The sequence below is a fragment of the Pogona vitticeps genome, chromosome 2, assembly GCF_051106095.1.
Source record: "Pogona vitticeps strain Pit_001003342236 chromosome 2, PviZW2.1, whole genome shotgun sequence".
Taxonomy (NCBI): Eukaryota; Metazoa; Chordata; class Lepidosauria; order Squamata; family Agamidae; genus Pogona; species Pogona vitticeps.
Window position 1 is genome coordinate 99,042,136 of NC_135784.1, and position 16,208 is coordinate 99,058,343.

Sequence of the window (16,208 nt, forward strand, 5' to 3'; positions counted from 1 at the left end):
TCAACGATCCCATCATCTTTTCCTTCTTTGGCCCTACAGAAACAAGATATATCTAACTGCCAGAGTCAATTCTGATAACCAATCAATTTATGAGGTCTGATTGCTGACCAACTTAATCAATAATTTTAAATGGGCCACTAATTATATGTCAGAATACAAAAGGTGTACTCTCATTTGTGTTTGTGTTTTTGTTTACTGGAGGCAGGAATGTGCACCGTGGTTTCAGAAGCCCAGCAACAGGAATTTGGCATTCAGAATAGGAGTAGGTTTATTAGCTGCTTGAAAGTAAGGCAGCTACAAATATTAAGAGAGGGGACTGGCATAATTAAAACTCTAAGAACAGAAGGACATTAGCATCCCAGATATACAAGAAAATAAAGATCAGAAGCTAATGCTGTGCAGGAACATATGGATTATTTGTATTAAATGGCCACATTTAAGCAAAGGACAAAGCTGGATCCTACCCTCTCTCAATGTGAACACCCAGTGCATATACACATCAAATTACCTTATATAGGAAGGGGGAAAGATTGAGATTATGTACTAATTAGAAAATGAGTGCATCCAATCGCAAGTACCTTATCTGCATGAACATGAACACTATACATTAACAATTATGCACTCAAATGATTATATATTCCTGGAGGAAACTAATTCAATACTGAAACACAGAACCATTTGAATCACAGAAATCAGGCTCAGGTGGATTTAGACAGCCCACAGACATTCTCCTGAGCATCTAGTCCAAACACAGACATCTTCATTGGTATTCCAGTAAAGGCCACTGTCTAAAAACCTACTTCTAAGGTTGCACGGCAAAAAAATTAAAAAAAACCAGATGTGATGCATAGGAGCCACAACAGACTGGCACTAATCAACTCTTCTGCCACATTTTTTATATCCTGAATGTGGTTTTAAGCACCAAATAGGAAATATACAGATTGGCAACTCCTTTGATGTGCATCACATTGTACTGCAGCGAATATGGAAGAGAATAACCTTGATCTGTAATGCAGCAGCAGGATATCCTGGTTGTTGTTGTTGTTTTCCTTACCACACACCTGGTATTTTGTTGTACAGTCATTTACGAAAGCTCTAGACTGGTAACACTGACCACCAGTCTCGAATGCTGTCCTCTTATATATGCAAAAATGCCAACACTGCCTGTTTGCACTAGACACCACACAGAGGAAAAAATGATCAATAGCATCTGCTTACATTTTAATGAGGCAAGACTCAGGGAAGGTTAATTGTCCCACATGTTCTCCTTGCCAATAACAGCCTTAATGAAACACAGTTTCAGACTGCTTTGCTTTTAATCTTATTTGGAGTTTTCAGGACACCAGGGCAGAATGCTACGTTTCTAACATACTATTAAGTTCAGTGGAAACAAAAGATCTACTGTAAAAAAGAAAAATGATACTGTTCTACAGTGAGATGCAATGTGATGTCTGTTATCAGTTCGGAATCTGCATTATAAGTATTTTTCAGATGAAGCTTGTAGCTTCTTGGCTTTTTCTTGATAGCCAGAAGCTATTAGGCACAATGTGCCTAGCCACAGCAAGATTAGTAAGGCACCAATACTGTTCAACATGATTCTGAAACCATTGTTTCAATTACACTGCTTAGCAGGGGCTTTCAATCAGTGGAAGCTCCCTCTGGAAGGGACATGGGCCATTTTTATGAATAATACTGTTTCCAAGAAGATAAGATGCAGGATGCTGAAAACAGGCAATGCTTTCTTCACTCCTCTCCTCATCAAGTCTAAGAGTAGGAACATTACATGTTCCCCTGTTGGAGGTCACTGGATGGAAGGCAGTAGCAGCAACATCACCTTCTTGTTATTCCTTATTATTCCGGGTGGGGGAAAATAATTTATACAGAGCTATTCCTGTGATGTAATATTGTTCCTAGGACAGCAATTTACGGGTACAACTGAAATATCCTATTATATTCCTCTTCTAATTTAAAAATTTGGTATCCAGCACAGATGTTTGCATGTAGCAGCAAGATTGATTGATTGATTGATTGATTGATTGATTGATTGATGGATGGATGGATGGATGGATGGATGGATGGATGGATGGATGGATGGATGGATGGATGGATGGATGGATGGATGGACTGACTGATTGATCATATTTTTATCCCACCTTTCTCCTTAAAAAGAATCCAAGGTGGCTTACATAATTAAAAAGACAACATTTAAAAGCTAAAAACAGTAAGTATACAAATATTTTGAAAGTATTTTTAAAAAGGTATTATATTAAAAATGGTAATAAAATCAATAATAAAACATATTTGAAACAACGGAGCATAACAATCCATTTAAAAACTTATCTCTGACAACCCATTATTCAGGGAAAGCTTGCCTGAAGAGAAAGGTCTTTGCCTGCCTGTGGAAGGACAACAAAGATGGGACCAGCCTAGCTTCCCATGGGAAGGAGATTCAGAGTTTAGGAGCAGCAACAGAGGAGGCCCTCTCCCATGTCCGCACCAAGTGTACCTGTGAGGGTGATGGAGCAGAGAAGAAGGCCTCCCCTGATGATCTTAAAGCCCAGGCAAGCTCACAGAGGGAGATGCGGTCTTTTAGATAGCTTGGACTCAAACCATTTAGGGCTTTATAGGTTAAAACATTCTGGACCCTCTGGAGTTTTCAAACACTTTCCAAAAGCAGCCCCACATAGTGTGTGTGACTATGACCAAGGACCTCAGCACGTTCAAGTGCAGAACAGATCATCGCCATGGGGCTGGGCTATGGCAAAAAAATGAAAATTCAACCATATTGAGCAGAACTTGAGTACAGTTTCTCGAAATTCCAGATGCTACCAAAAAGATTCTAGTTCAAACTCCCAGCTGCAGAGATTATGTACCCAGACCACAGCAACTAACAGGAATTATCAAATTACTTCTGTAGAGTACTTATGCCTTCTATAGATCTCTTGAGTACCAAAACTAAGCAGAGCTAGAAATAAATCACTATATTCTTGAAGAATTAAGATATGTATCACAGGTAGAGAGTGGGAAATGAGATAGACAAAACATCTATACAGTATATAGAAACAACAAGTCACATATTCGTTTTCTATTTTCCCTTTTCCAGAGCAGACAATTCTTTTTCTATAAAGGTACTGATGTATCTGCAGCATTACATTCCTTGTTTCCTTGTGTCATTTATTTAATCTTAAATTTGCCAGCATCTGCTTGCCAACACCTGGTGCTACAGTATCATCCTAGCTCTTTTATTCTTCTCTGTGTATTTTACATGAGAGACAGCCAGTTCTGACAGCTTTTCCTTTAGTGTATTTGATGGGCGTGCCCTTTGCTCTGGAAGATTTTTGCACTCAGGATGAAACATACATCACATTTAACACTGTTCTTCAGTGCTAGTTTTGACACTACTGTATTGCTAACACTGACCTTTGCTTGTCAGACTAGGGGATGGAACCATGGTATTGCTTGTACAATTTACTCCCCAAAGAAGGGGGGGGGAATAAAAAGTGGAAGTATTGCAACGAACACTGCGGTTCTGTCATCACGTTGGTTGGTATAACTGTTATGGACTTGCTTACAGATATACCAAGTTAAATAATAGGAAAGGTTACGAAATGTGAATCTTTTCTGTCTGTTTTTGCAGCATGGGATAAATCCCTGACAGCATTCCTGTGCAGATGGGAGAAATACTATTAGTGTACTAGGAAACAATGCTGTCATTAGCTGAGTGCCTTAGAATGAAGATGTTATTCTGGACAGAGAAAAGAATTTATCTGGCTCTTTAATTGCCAGATAAAAACTGTTGTATGAAACATCCCATGTGTTGCCATGGAGCTGCTGTCAGAACTGAACAAGAAGCGCTTTGGGTTGGATTGCATACACCATTTTTCTTGTTTCCCAGACAGAGAAAGGAGTTTGGATTGGGGGAATGGCCCAACTACAAAGGCTTAAGCACTCTCCAGAAGCAGAAGCACATCTCAACTCCATTTTCAGAGCAATCCAGTAAGGCTGAAAACTAATACAAAGAGAATCACAGGACATCACAATCCCATGTGCCATCTAACCCAGCCCTTTGTAATGGTCTGAACTTGCATTCAACAAGAGCACTCCAGTACATGATCTCATCCCACAAGCAACAGTCACTTGTAGACATGCAACAGTTTTTAGTGCTTTAAGCTAGATGGATACAGTAAAATATTTCTATGTGCATATTCCTCTTTCTTCCATTGCTAGGCCAAAGAATGGTAGAAACAGTCAAGGAAAGTAACACATATTCCATGCATTTGATTTTGACTTCAACAAGGTATCTAATAGGTACAATGCAATTCATTCCACTTTGTACTTGAATTGAGTTTCCAACACTTTAAACATAGGCATACAGTTATGATGTGTGAAGGATAATAGAAAAGGCGAAGAGAAACAAAATTTGCTTTGGATGAGACTGGGACCAAATCTTGAAAAAGTAACAAAAATCCCCAAATTCTAAAATAACTAGGCCAAGTGTTTATTGAGTCTGTACAAAGAGAAGTTGTCTTAAACTTCACAACACAACATTGTTTAATAGATTGAATGTAATATTTAGTTTACCTTGATCAAAAGGCTTGTTGGGATTCCAGTTTCTGAAATAATCATCCTAAGTAAAAGATGGAAACAAAAAAAAATTTAAATGTCAGTAATCTTGTACATCAGTTGCATTATTACTTAGAACAGAAAAACAAAGCAAGTGTGAGAAACTTTTGTCATAATGTTTACTAATATCCATTGGCCTCAGGATAAAATCAGATTTTAAAATACAGCACACAACTTTCAAATATTTATACCAGGCATAACACTGATTAAGAAGATATATCTCAGAATGTGAAATACCATATTATCTTTACTGTCTTGGATTTAAAAAACACACACCAGAATATAGATTCTCCTCAGTTTGACTTGGAAATGGGCTTGGATAACTCAGGTACACTTTTATCAGCTACATTTTTATCACAGATCTTTTGATATGTACAGTACTAGTCAAAGGGAAAATAAAGAGATGTCTGACTGTTCGTTGTGGGTTTTCCGGGCTCTTTGGCCATGTTCTGAAAGTTGTTCTTCCTAATGTTTCACCAGTCTCTGTGGCCGGCATCTGTGCTGTCCTCTGAGCACAGATGCCTGACTGTTGTTGCCACCACAGCTGCATTTGCTAAACTCAGGTATAGTGAAATGCCACATCAGAATAGGAGCCTATTTGAGGTTTTATGAACACGTTGTATGGGGAGTGATAAGAGGGATTTTTTTTTCTGCATCATTTTATATTTGAATTTGAGAAGAAGAATAGATATCATAATATGTGCAGTTGACCAGGTTGTATCACCAAACAAGAGTAGGCCAATTGAATCAATCGAATTTACACAAGTTCCAGGCTACATAAAATTTACACAAGATCCAATGGCTTTGCTCTAGAGATGGGCTGCTTCATCTTTTGGATGAGTAGGTGTTTGGCATAGGAGGTGGGGGAGGGACCTACTTTCAAGTCAGCGCCCACTGTAGAAGGCAGAGCTGGGAACCACTGAACACCTGTTTGTCTGAAGGATGAACCAACATGAATTGCCAAAGTGGCAGTTCATGCCCATCACTTGCTGAAACTAACAACAGGACTGAACTCTATGTAGAACAGTGGGATATAGTCAATCCCAAGGCCCTTAAATCTGCACCTCTGTGATTTAGCAACTGCAGTGTATTTTGAAATGAAACACACGAAGCACCCATTAGTAGTAATAATAAAAGCTGTGTTAGAAAGGAAATGGGTACAAAAAAAAATCACTGCAAAAATATGTATGTCATACACTTCTGGTTTTGTACACCAAGATCACAAAATGGGAAGGCTTAGTAGTGAGATTCAGATGATTTTTGTATCTTATATCAGCTTGTAAGTACCAACGTCTAGATATGACTTAGACTGGAGTGATTGCAGGTCCCCAGGATCCAATTCCCATCAGGTGGCACAGAAGAGTATCATGGTACTGAAAACCACCAAGGAAGTTCCACCCCATACATACAGTTCCTGGTGCAAGTAATGTGTGAAGACAACCAAAACAATTTCAGGTCCATATTCTGATTACGAATCTAATGGAAATGACTATCCCAGATAGTCAGTAGTATCCAGATGTCAATTCTGGATTTTTAATAGGAATATATGGCTGGAAAAATATATGAAATTTGAGTGGGATGCAAAAGTGTTGCTCTAAAATATAAAAGCATTTTTAAATGTGCCTCAGAGAGATGCCTAAAAGTGAAAGTATTACTGAAAAACTCCAGCTGGGAACAAAACCAAAACAATTGGTTTGTTTTGATACACAGACAACAAATAAGATAAGACAGCAGAAACAAAGTCATTGAGTTTCATGAAAGTAACTAATGATCCTTACGTTATGTGAACAGAGGAAAAAATGGAGTGCTGTTTATTTGCCGCTTGAATTACGTTTATTATAAAATGTAATTAACATAAAGAAATACCAAAAATAGATGTGGAAACCAATGAAAATAGCCATATATTTTACAGAAGAAGCTTTTATAAAACAGTGTAAAAAGAGAAAAAGATGAATGTTATTTTAAGTAGTTTTCTTCTTGATAAGCAAGTCAAAAAGTGTCATTTGTTTTATAAGGCTTTAGCCTCATAACACATAATTAATAATTTCATTAGTTCAGTGTGATAACGATGAGGAGTATGAAGTCATATAATATTCTGCAGTGTTTATGCGTGAAACATTCTAAATCAAAAAGCATGTACTGCCCAAATATAGTTTTAAGGAAGTTACTTCGAGTGAGGGCATTTTGCTGGCTAAGGGTTATCTCGACAGGCAGCTGAGTTGACAGCTAAGTTGACACACAGCTGTCTGGGCAAGCTGACATTGCTTACCCAAGGGAACCCAGCTTTTTGAAGGTTCATACTCCCGAGAGAGCTAAAGCTCTGCATCACGATGTTTTAACTCAAAACATTAAAAGTATTTAAATAGAGACCTTTATCATGTTCACAGAACATCTCCAAAAGGACGAGATCATGTCACAGAGATCGTCTCACAGAGCACATCTCCCAAGAACCACAGACACCTGCTTTTTGCAAGCAAGTGGGAAGATGCATATGGACTGAGAGCAGCCAGAAGATAACCACGAGAATAACCTAGATAAAGGCTGTGGTAAGCTTTTCTCTTTTAGAGAAAATATTTTCCTGGTGTTAGTGACATGCTTAGGGCTCAGTAATGCTTTTTTGATTTCAGAAATTTTTACTTTTAAAAGTTTAAATACTTTTTCATGCCTGTCACTGAAAACTATAAAGCTTTTGCATTTTATGATTTTATTCTTAAGAACTCTGAAATGCTCTAAAGATGTATATTTGTCATTAGATTAGAAATGATTATTGTTCATTTTTACTCTTATACTCTAAATGAAGATGCTCCTGTATCTCAGAATGTAACTTAAAATATTCTTTTTTGATGTTTTATTGTACTTATGCTCCTATATTTTCGACTGTATTCAAGTACAACTTACATTCATCTTTTAAGCATTCATAGCTCTAAGAATGATTTTGCAAGCTAAAGCAATATGCTTGTGACTTCTCAAAAGTTACATGTTTGAAATATTTTTGGACTTCATGTTTTTCAAATTGAACCTAAAAATGATGTAAGTAAATAAAACTTGCATAGAATTACCAAGTTCTGGAGTTGACTGGAATTACTGAAGCAACAAAAACACTTATATGATACCCAGATGAGTTTACAAACAGCTTGTGACTGATTATTTGGTTTTGTTCTGGTATTAACCCTTTACTGGGATAATGTTAGCTATGACAAATAATAGAATATCTTCTCTTTGTCTGGGAAGTCTGCAAATCTTGTAGGGCGCCCGGGGGGAGTCAGTAGTTCCAATCAAGACCTGACAATCTGAAGTTGAATATTATACATAATCAGCATTTCCAGTAACAATTCTGCTGGGTTTTAAAAATGCTCTCACTTTAATCTTAATCAATTAGTTATTTGCATGAAATGAATATGTGGAGAGGAGAGGAGACAGACAAATAATTGAATCAGTTCTAATACCAAAGCAGTACCTGATCGTGGGGCAGGGCAGATGCTGTTCACAGAAACTTTATCTTTGGGTTGAATATTATACCTTTTGAGCTATAAGTTCATGAATTGCAATTTTTGAAAGAAGGTGCATCCTTGAGTGAGTTTATTCAGCGTGATGTTTTACTGATCAGGTGAATAAATTGTACACATAGATTTTCTTTCTGAGAAAAATTTTACTGGTAGTGACTTCAACTTAAGTTTGATTGCTTTTAATTACTCTTCATATAAAATTCAATCATTTTATTTGATTTTCTCAGAACCCTTTTATTCTTTAAAAAGTTCATCACTTCAGTTATCTAAATTTTGAGTCCCCTAGATGTTTACATTTGTAAACATTAATTTAGTTCATCAGAAAATAGCAACCTATAAGTGTTAGAAGAAGAAGAAGAAGAAGAAGAAGAAGAAGAAGAAGAAGAAGAAGAAGAAGAAGAAGAAGAAGAAGAAGAAGAAGAAGGCAACAGTTGTGATATTTTCTTGATGTTGCTAAGGAGAGCATTTTCTTTGCTATCTAAACTTTCTGCATTAGCAAATATTTTGAAATGGAGGTGCTTTCAAAAAATTGTCCTTCATGTTAAATCTGAAGTGATGCAGTAACATGGAAGAACCATACTACAGCAGAAAATGAAAGTTTTGCACTTATAAATCCCACTTATCTTTCTGGAAGAGTGAAACACATCTATATTGGTTAGGTGGTGTCTTAATTTTGTTGTACTGTGATTTCAAACTATTAAAATGTCATATTGCAATGCCCTTCACTATACAGTGGACCCTCGACTTACGGAATTAATCTGTATTGGAATGGTTACCGCAGGTCGAAAAGTCCATAGGTCGAGGGTCCATTTCCCATAGGAATGTACTGAAAACCATTTAATCCATTCCAGCGAAAGAGAAAAAATCCTGGGCTTTCAAAGCTGCATCCGCTGCCCTCTGCCTCCTGTCCCCGCGGGGACAGGAGGCAGAGGGCACCGGGGACAAGAGACAGAGGGCAGCGGGTGCAGCTTTGGAAGCCCGGGAAGCCGGAAGCTGCCCCGACCTCCACACCCACTACCGGCTTTCAGGGCTTCGAAAGCTGCACCTGCTGTCCTCTGTCTCCTGTCCCCAGTGCCCTCTGTCTTCTGTCCACAGGAAGCAGAGGGCACTGCGGACAGGAGACAAGATGGCAGCAGGGGCGGCTTTGAATTTCCCACCCTTTCCCCCTGCCTTTCGTAGGTCAAAGCTCCGGCCGCAAGTCAAACTAAAATTTTGCAGCCTGAGCTTTTCGTAACCCCGAAATTTCCGTAAATAGGGACCTTCGTAAGTCGAGTATCCACTGTACTGTAAAATACCATAACATTCTAATATTTTCAAAACCTAAATCTTTAAAACAGATAGTTGATATTACTTCAAATATAGAACCAAAATTATATTTTCAGTATATAGCAGGTTATACAGTATAATTTTAATATGAAAAATCAAACATACCTCAACTTCCTGATTACGTAGGCATAATAAATGAAGAAAAACAAAATAATGAAATTAAATGTTGCAAAGGAATCCTATTTTTTCTTACTTTTCCCAAGCAAGCCACACTCCTTCCCCAAGAAACATTTAAAATTTTAACACTGAAACATATTTTATGTTTACATTTTTTCTAAATTCTTTTGCATGTCATGTAGCCATCTCTCATATAATTAACTGAGAATATAAATACATACCAGAATCTGTACACACTAAATTATCTTTTGAAAACAGCAAAATCCTTATAAAATGACATTCTGGATAAATTATGTAACTGAACATCACAACTGCAAGTAAAGATACTTCTGTTAAATACACTTGATTTTTTTTTATCATACAGAATGCTAGTGATCATGAACATAGTGAGAATCACTATCATCTCTACTGTAGACAAGCATAGTACTCCATAAGATGTAGGATGAAAAAAAGTGTGGGCCTTCAGATGCTGCTGGTCATCAGCACCCATCATTATTAACTAGCACAGCCAGTGACAAGGGATGCTGCAGGTTCCAGCCTCACAAAATCTGGAAGGCTGCAAGCTACAGCATTTGCCAGTGTATAAGATGACTGGCCGTATAAGACGACTCCAACATTTCCACTCAAAATCTAGCATTCGTTATACACTCGCCGTATAAGACTACCCCTCCCTCTGCCTTTTACCCTGCCAGAGGGGCCAAAGAGGGAGGAGAAGGAAAGCAAGTTTCTGGGGTGGGCTAGTGGAATGGGCTGGCTCGGGGGAGTGGGGGGAGGAAGGACTGCTGAGACACCTGTGCTGGGCACTTCATATCCATCTCCTCTGAGAGACAAATATGAAGGTCCCCATGTCTAGTAACATTAAAGATAATTTTTACTGCATGCATTATCGAGTGGCATAAGGGTCACCTAACATGCATTTCAATATGTTTTATACCCTACACTGTGAAGAGTGAAATTAAGCCTGAATTCATCTTCCAGTATTCCAGCATCGGAGATCACAACTAGTAAGACAAATAAAAGCTTACTGTTTCCTTGGCTACACCAGCAAATATTGTCTGAAATCCTGTTGCTTTGCTATGTTTTTATTACACCAGCAGAAAGCAAACACTGTAGCAATCATTGACTTATACTGTAGCTGGCAACTAACAGGGATTTTTGTGTGTGTGACAAGCCAGTGGGTAAAAGTGCCCCAAGAAACACAGCAGTAATTTGTTAATTTTATGATATTTTATGATATTTGTAAGCTGCCCCAAGTAGACACTGTCTGGGTGGTGGTGGCAAATAAATAAATAAATAAATAAATAAATAAATAAATAAATAAATAAATAAATAAATAAATAAATAAATAAATAAATAAATAAATAAATAAATAAATAAATAAATAAATGAAATGCCAGCTTGAAGTGAACATTATACAAGTTGCCTTCTGACTGCATAGCAAAACAGCAGGATTTCAATCACTTCTACACATTAAATATGGGGAAGGGGTTTCTTGTGGTTTATATGTATACCATCTGTGTCAGCAGGATGTACACAATTGGGATTCTAATCCTAGAGTGCCTTCACCTGACAGTCATCCCACCTGGCAGATTTGGGTTGGCAGTGTTGTACTATGACTGAGTGCTTTCCCTATCAAGCCTGTTGGAGTTTGTCTCAGATGTGATGTTGAGGTTTCCCCACACTATTGTTGATGGGGAACTTTAATATCCATGGTAACTCACAGGGTGGCCCTGGAGGTCACGGATTCCATTACATGCATGGGTCTATCCCAACGTGTTACTGACCCACACATAGAGCTGGACACACTCTAGACCATATGTTCTCATTGGCACAGGTAGGCTATGATCTGGGGGTGATGGACACGAGGTTCTGCCATTGTCATGGTCAGATAATTTCCTGCTGAATTTCAACTTGGTCACAACAACCTCCACCTGCAGAGAAACTTGACCAGAGAAAATGGTCCCCCCTTGGAAGCTTCTCAAGCCTGGTGGTTTTCAGAAGGCCTTGGGACAACATAAATTGCTACATGCACTGTTGATATCAGAGATCAACTACTGTAATGCTCTCTACATGGGGCTGCCCTTGAAGCTGCCCAGAAACTATCTGGAATGAACAACCAAACGAATGAATACATTTGCTGTGCTTTAGATTCATGTAGCACCCTCCAGAAACCTTACTCTTGTTTCTTCTGTATCTGCTTTTTAAACCTGACAATTACTATTTGAAACAAGCCTAAACTTTTGATAACACTGGAACATAATTCATAGATGTTTTGCTGGCTTTACTGTATCAAGAAAAAGGAGCTCACACAAGATGCTTATGTTTATGAATAACAGAAACATTTGCTAAATGGGGCTATAAATATTTATCTTTTGTCAGATTAATAGTAGTTATCAGTTAAACTTATACATAAATCTAGCAGTAATGAGATATTGAATCACAAAGCTCTATAGGAAGCATACTACTCTCAAGGCATCATTCACACATTTGGGAAACTGAATTGCTAATCTCAGCTTTGCTATAGAAAGTTGCAAGAAACAGCTGTTTGGGGGAAAATGTAGCCCAATGCAAGTCAGCCATTACTTCTCAGCTGTATCCACAGCAGGAGAGGAAGTAGCCATAAATACTGCTGGGAGTCTCAAACATTCAGCACGCTGAAATCTCATTAAATGTAATGCTGTAACACCCTTCAAAAAGCTGTATCTATTATGACTTCAGTTCTGCCTCATAGCTAATTTTTTTCTCTACAACTTTGGCTCTATTATAAACAAATATCCTCTCTCTCTCTCTCTCTGTCTCTCTCACTCACACACAAACACACACACACACACAAATACACACGCATTTGTTGGCATGAGAAACACTGCAAGGTGGCCCTTGCCAGCAGTGATAGGATAACACAGTGAAGAGCTAGCCCATGTCATGCAAAGAGCCATCATATTGTGGTTTCCTTACTGCCAACATAATGTTCAGCAAAAAGCATCTGAGAAAAATGCCACTTACAATGTTTCATTCTGTCTGAAATCAGCCTTAATAAAACAAAGTTCAACCTGTTTATTTCTTCTGCTTTGTAATGCCAAAGAGCCTTCCAACAATAGGGTAATGCTGGAACTGTAATTGCTGCTTCCTGACACCTGACTAGCCTGCACAATAAATATCATCACCACCATCATCTTGAAACTGCAAGGCTGGAAGGACTGAAGGGATCATCAAGTTCAGCCTTGTCTAGGAGGTTCAGTGGGGAACTAAATCCCCAACCTCTGGCTCTGCCAGATCCAAACATCTCCACCAAATCTAATACAGTACTCATTTAGAGCAAATTGTAATGTCAGCAAATTTTACTTTTTATTATTGTTAATATGGATGGAGATATTTTTCATTGTAGCCACATATGAGAGCTGCTTTTGTAGAAAAGTTAGTTCTTAACCTCCTAAGCACACTGTAATCTCTCTAGAAATCTTTTTCTGCTCTCTCTCTTGAGAGATGTGAAATATTCATCCAATTAGGCTGGTTTCCACAGTGAATGAATTGCATATTCCATAGGGAATGTTTCTTTTAATTTTTTTTCTCCATTCAGCAAGAAGGAATCCTTGAAGATGTAGTGATACATTTTCCCAAGGCAGCTGGAATTCAGGAGATATGACTACTGCACATGACAAGATAATAAGATAAAATATTAGAAAGGATGGCTTTAGATAACAGTGGTGCTGGACCAGGAGGGTAGAGCTGGGGGAATCATGTTCTTGCTAAGAGTCACTGCACGTCCATTGCTAATGAAATTCTAGCCAAGTCTCTGGCTTAGAAAAGACTTTAGGCTGCATTTCTATGCCCACTTACCTGGCAGCAAGCACTATTGACCTCAGTACGTCTTGTGAATAGACATGTATGAAATTGCATTATCAGTTCTGTTTTATTAAATAATGAAGACAAACACATATACTGCTAGAAAATATTATTTGGGATCTAATAACCCAATATTGCTCTTAATCCTCTTTTGTTTAAACACACTTAATTTGCAAGATTTCTTTAAATTATAGTTTCTCCCACACACATTCTGGGAGATAATGAACAGTCTGGCTATTCATTAGCCGTAGTAACTCACAGGAAACTCAAACCACTCAGATGCTAGCATACACCCCATTTTCTCTGCAGGGTAGAAATTATAGGTCGCATATAGCACTGTCTGTTGGGATGCACGATACAAGCTTTTCATAGGCTCAACACATACATCCTCAAGCAAATACTGTACAGAGTCCCCTAGGCTGACATGGGATGTGATCTGAACCCCCATCTTTTTGCTTTAGAAGGCATCAAGCCCACATAATTAGATTCAGTAGTGTCATGATATTAATTCCTCCACAATGCAGTGCAGTGAATATACATGGGCATGACACTGTGGGGGAACTGAAATGGTAGCAAAACCTAGGCTGGCATCACAGACTCAATGCTCCTTTCAGCAGTGTTATAAAGCTGCTTGCTGCCACCATAGATTAACTCAATGCTTAAGGGACCCCTAGGGCCAGCCTGGGATGGTTTTGTCTGCAAGAGGAATGGCTGCAGGTTATTTTGAGCCAGAACTTCCCACCATTAAAAAAAAAAAAAAACCAAACTACTTTTTCGCATATGCCATTACTCTGTATTTCCAGTAGGTTCTTCCCATCATTCCCAAGCCAAATGAATTTAACTAAAGGCAACAGAATAGGGTCAATAGGCATCAGATTCTTTCTGTAGCTGCAGTTTCCTGTGAGGCAAGAAAAACTGCTAGGTAGGAAACTTCAGAAATCCAAGAACAACAACAGCATATTAGCTTCATTATGTGTTCTCCTGAAAAGCAACTGAAACAACCCCTAACTTCTCACCATCAGAACTGGATACTCAGGTAATAATGGGTATTTCAATTCATATTAATAAATGACTGCTGGATTATTTGTTTGTTTATAAATGGCTTCCATTCAAAACTTTCAAAGATATGTAAACAAAATGCAGCATAATATATACATTGCAAAAATACAGAATACAGTTTATATACAGCATGTGCAACACACAAATTAATATATAACATTTTATGTGGTGTATGAGATGAACCATACAGAAAAAGTTACATTAAAAGTTTTCAATATATGCCAAAAAACTAAAAGTTGAATGATCGTAGTGAATCTCTGAGGGAAAGGCAGTTCACATGGAAACTGCTCCATATGATGGTAGAGCACATATGAGAAGGAGTATGAGAGTATCTCCAGGTAACCTTACAAACTGAACTGGCCTGTAAGAGAAAAAGCAGTCACTCAGGTAATTTTGGGCTTTATGAACTACTAGTAGCAAGATCTTAAACTTGGCCACTACTTCAGCAGGGGTTTCACATACTGCCAGTATGCTGTCCACTCAGAAGCCTAGTTGAACCCTTTGACACCAAGCTTCTGGACTAATCATAAGAGCTGCCCCACATGGACCACATTGTAGGGACTAGTGTATGCTAGAGATGGGCATGAATTAAAAAATAAATCACTGCATTCATTCAAAAAATCACTAATTTGTCAATTTGTATTTGTATGAATCAGTGCCCCAACAAATATGAATCAATGAATTTTCAGCAATTTTTTTTATTTGTTGGGCTATAAAATGGCCTCACAGGAACTTAGAGACCCTAAAATTGCAGAGAGGTTTCCCCTGACGCTCCTCTACAGTCCCTCCAAGTTTGGTGAACATTGGGTTTCCTCAACCCATCTGCTAAAGGGCACTTTCCTGGCTTTTATATATATATAGGCCATACTTGTGGGCCAAGCATTTCTGCCTAAGGCAAGATTCAAAATGGAAACTGTAGTCTCAGCTCTGAGGTGTAAATTTTAGTAGTTCAGAGACTACATATTCTATTTTGACATTTGCCTTAAGCAGAGATACCTGGCCCACATGTACGGACAATGTTTTGTTTTGAACTGTTATGTCTTTTCTGTACCATGCATAGCTCTGTGGTGTCTAGCCTGAGGAAGATCTATATGGATCAAAAAGTAGCTTCTCTTTGTATTTTTTTTAGTGTTCTAATAAAGCAAAGTGTTCCGGTTATACACCACCCCGAGGCACTTAAAGCACTCTCTGGGCAGTTTATAATTTAATTATTCAGGCTACACATGGCCACCCGAGCAAGCCGGTTACTCAATTTACCCATCTTGGAAGGATGGAAGGCTGAGTGAAACCGGAGCCAGTTATCTGGGACTGAACCCGGGTTGTGAACAGAGTTTTAGCTGCAGTGCTGCTGTTTAACCTCTGCATCATGAGGCTTAATAAAGTTATCACTGTCTCTCACCTTTAAACTGTGTACAAGGACCACAAAGCTTTTCCCCCCTTTTTTTGTTTTTGTTTTTCTCCCTGTTCTTCTAACAATCTTTCTTTTTTAAAAAAAAACTACGCATTGTTTGCTGCCACAACATATATAGAATTAACATTATCACAGAGGCAAACCACAAAACCCTCCAAAACTCTATACTTGTTAGTCACTATCCATTCAGACTTCATCAGTTTATATATATAAAATTATGGTTATTATTATGGTTCAATAAGCATACCTTTACACTAACTTACATTGAAACTCATTTGCGATTTTGCTTATTCACCCCATCTGGAAAGGTCTGTCTGGTATGT

At 38.2% G+C, this 16,208-nt stretch overlaps 1 protein-coding gene across 2 annotated transcripts in view; it reads right to left on the reverse strand.

Annotated features, from left to right (window-relative positions):
• SPOCK1 (SPARC (osteonectin), cwcv and kazal like domains proteoglycan 1) overlaps positions 1-16,208 on the reverse strand; it is a 646,684-nt gene that overhangs the window by 447,948 nt on the left and 182,528 nt on the right. For both annotated transcript variants that reach the window (XM_072990125.2, XM_020782675.3), the window contains exon 3: positions 4,582-4,627. In XM_072990125.2, coding sequence (XP_072846226.2) covers positions 4,582-4,627 — 46 coding nt within the window. The remainder of the gene's footprint in view (positions 1-4,581; positions 4,628-16,208) is intronic.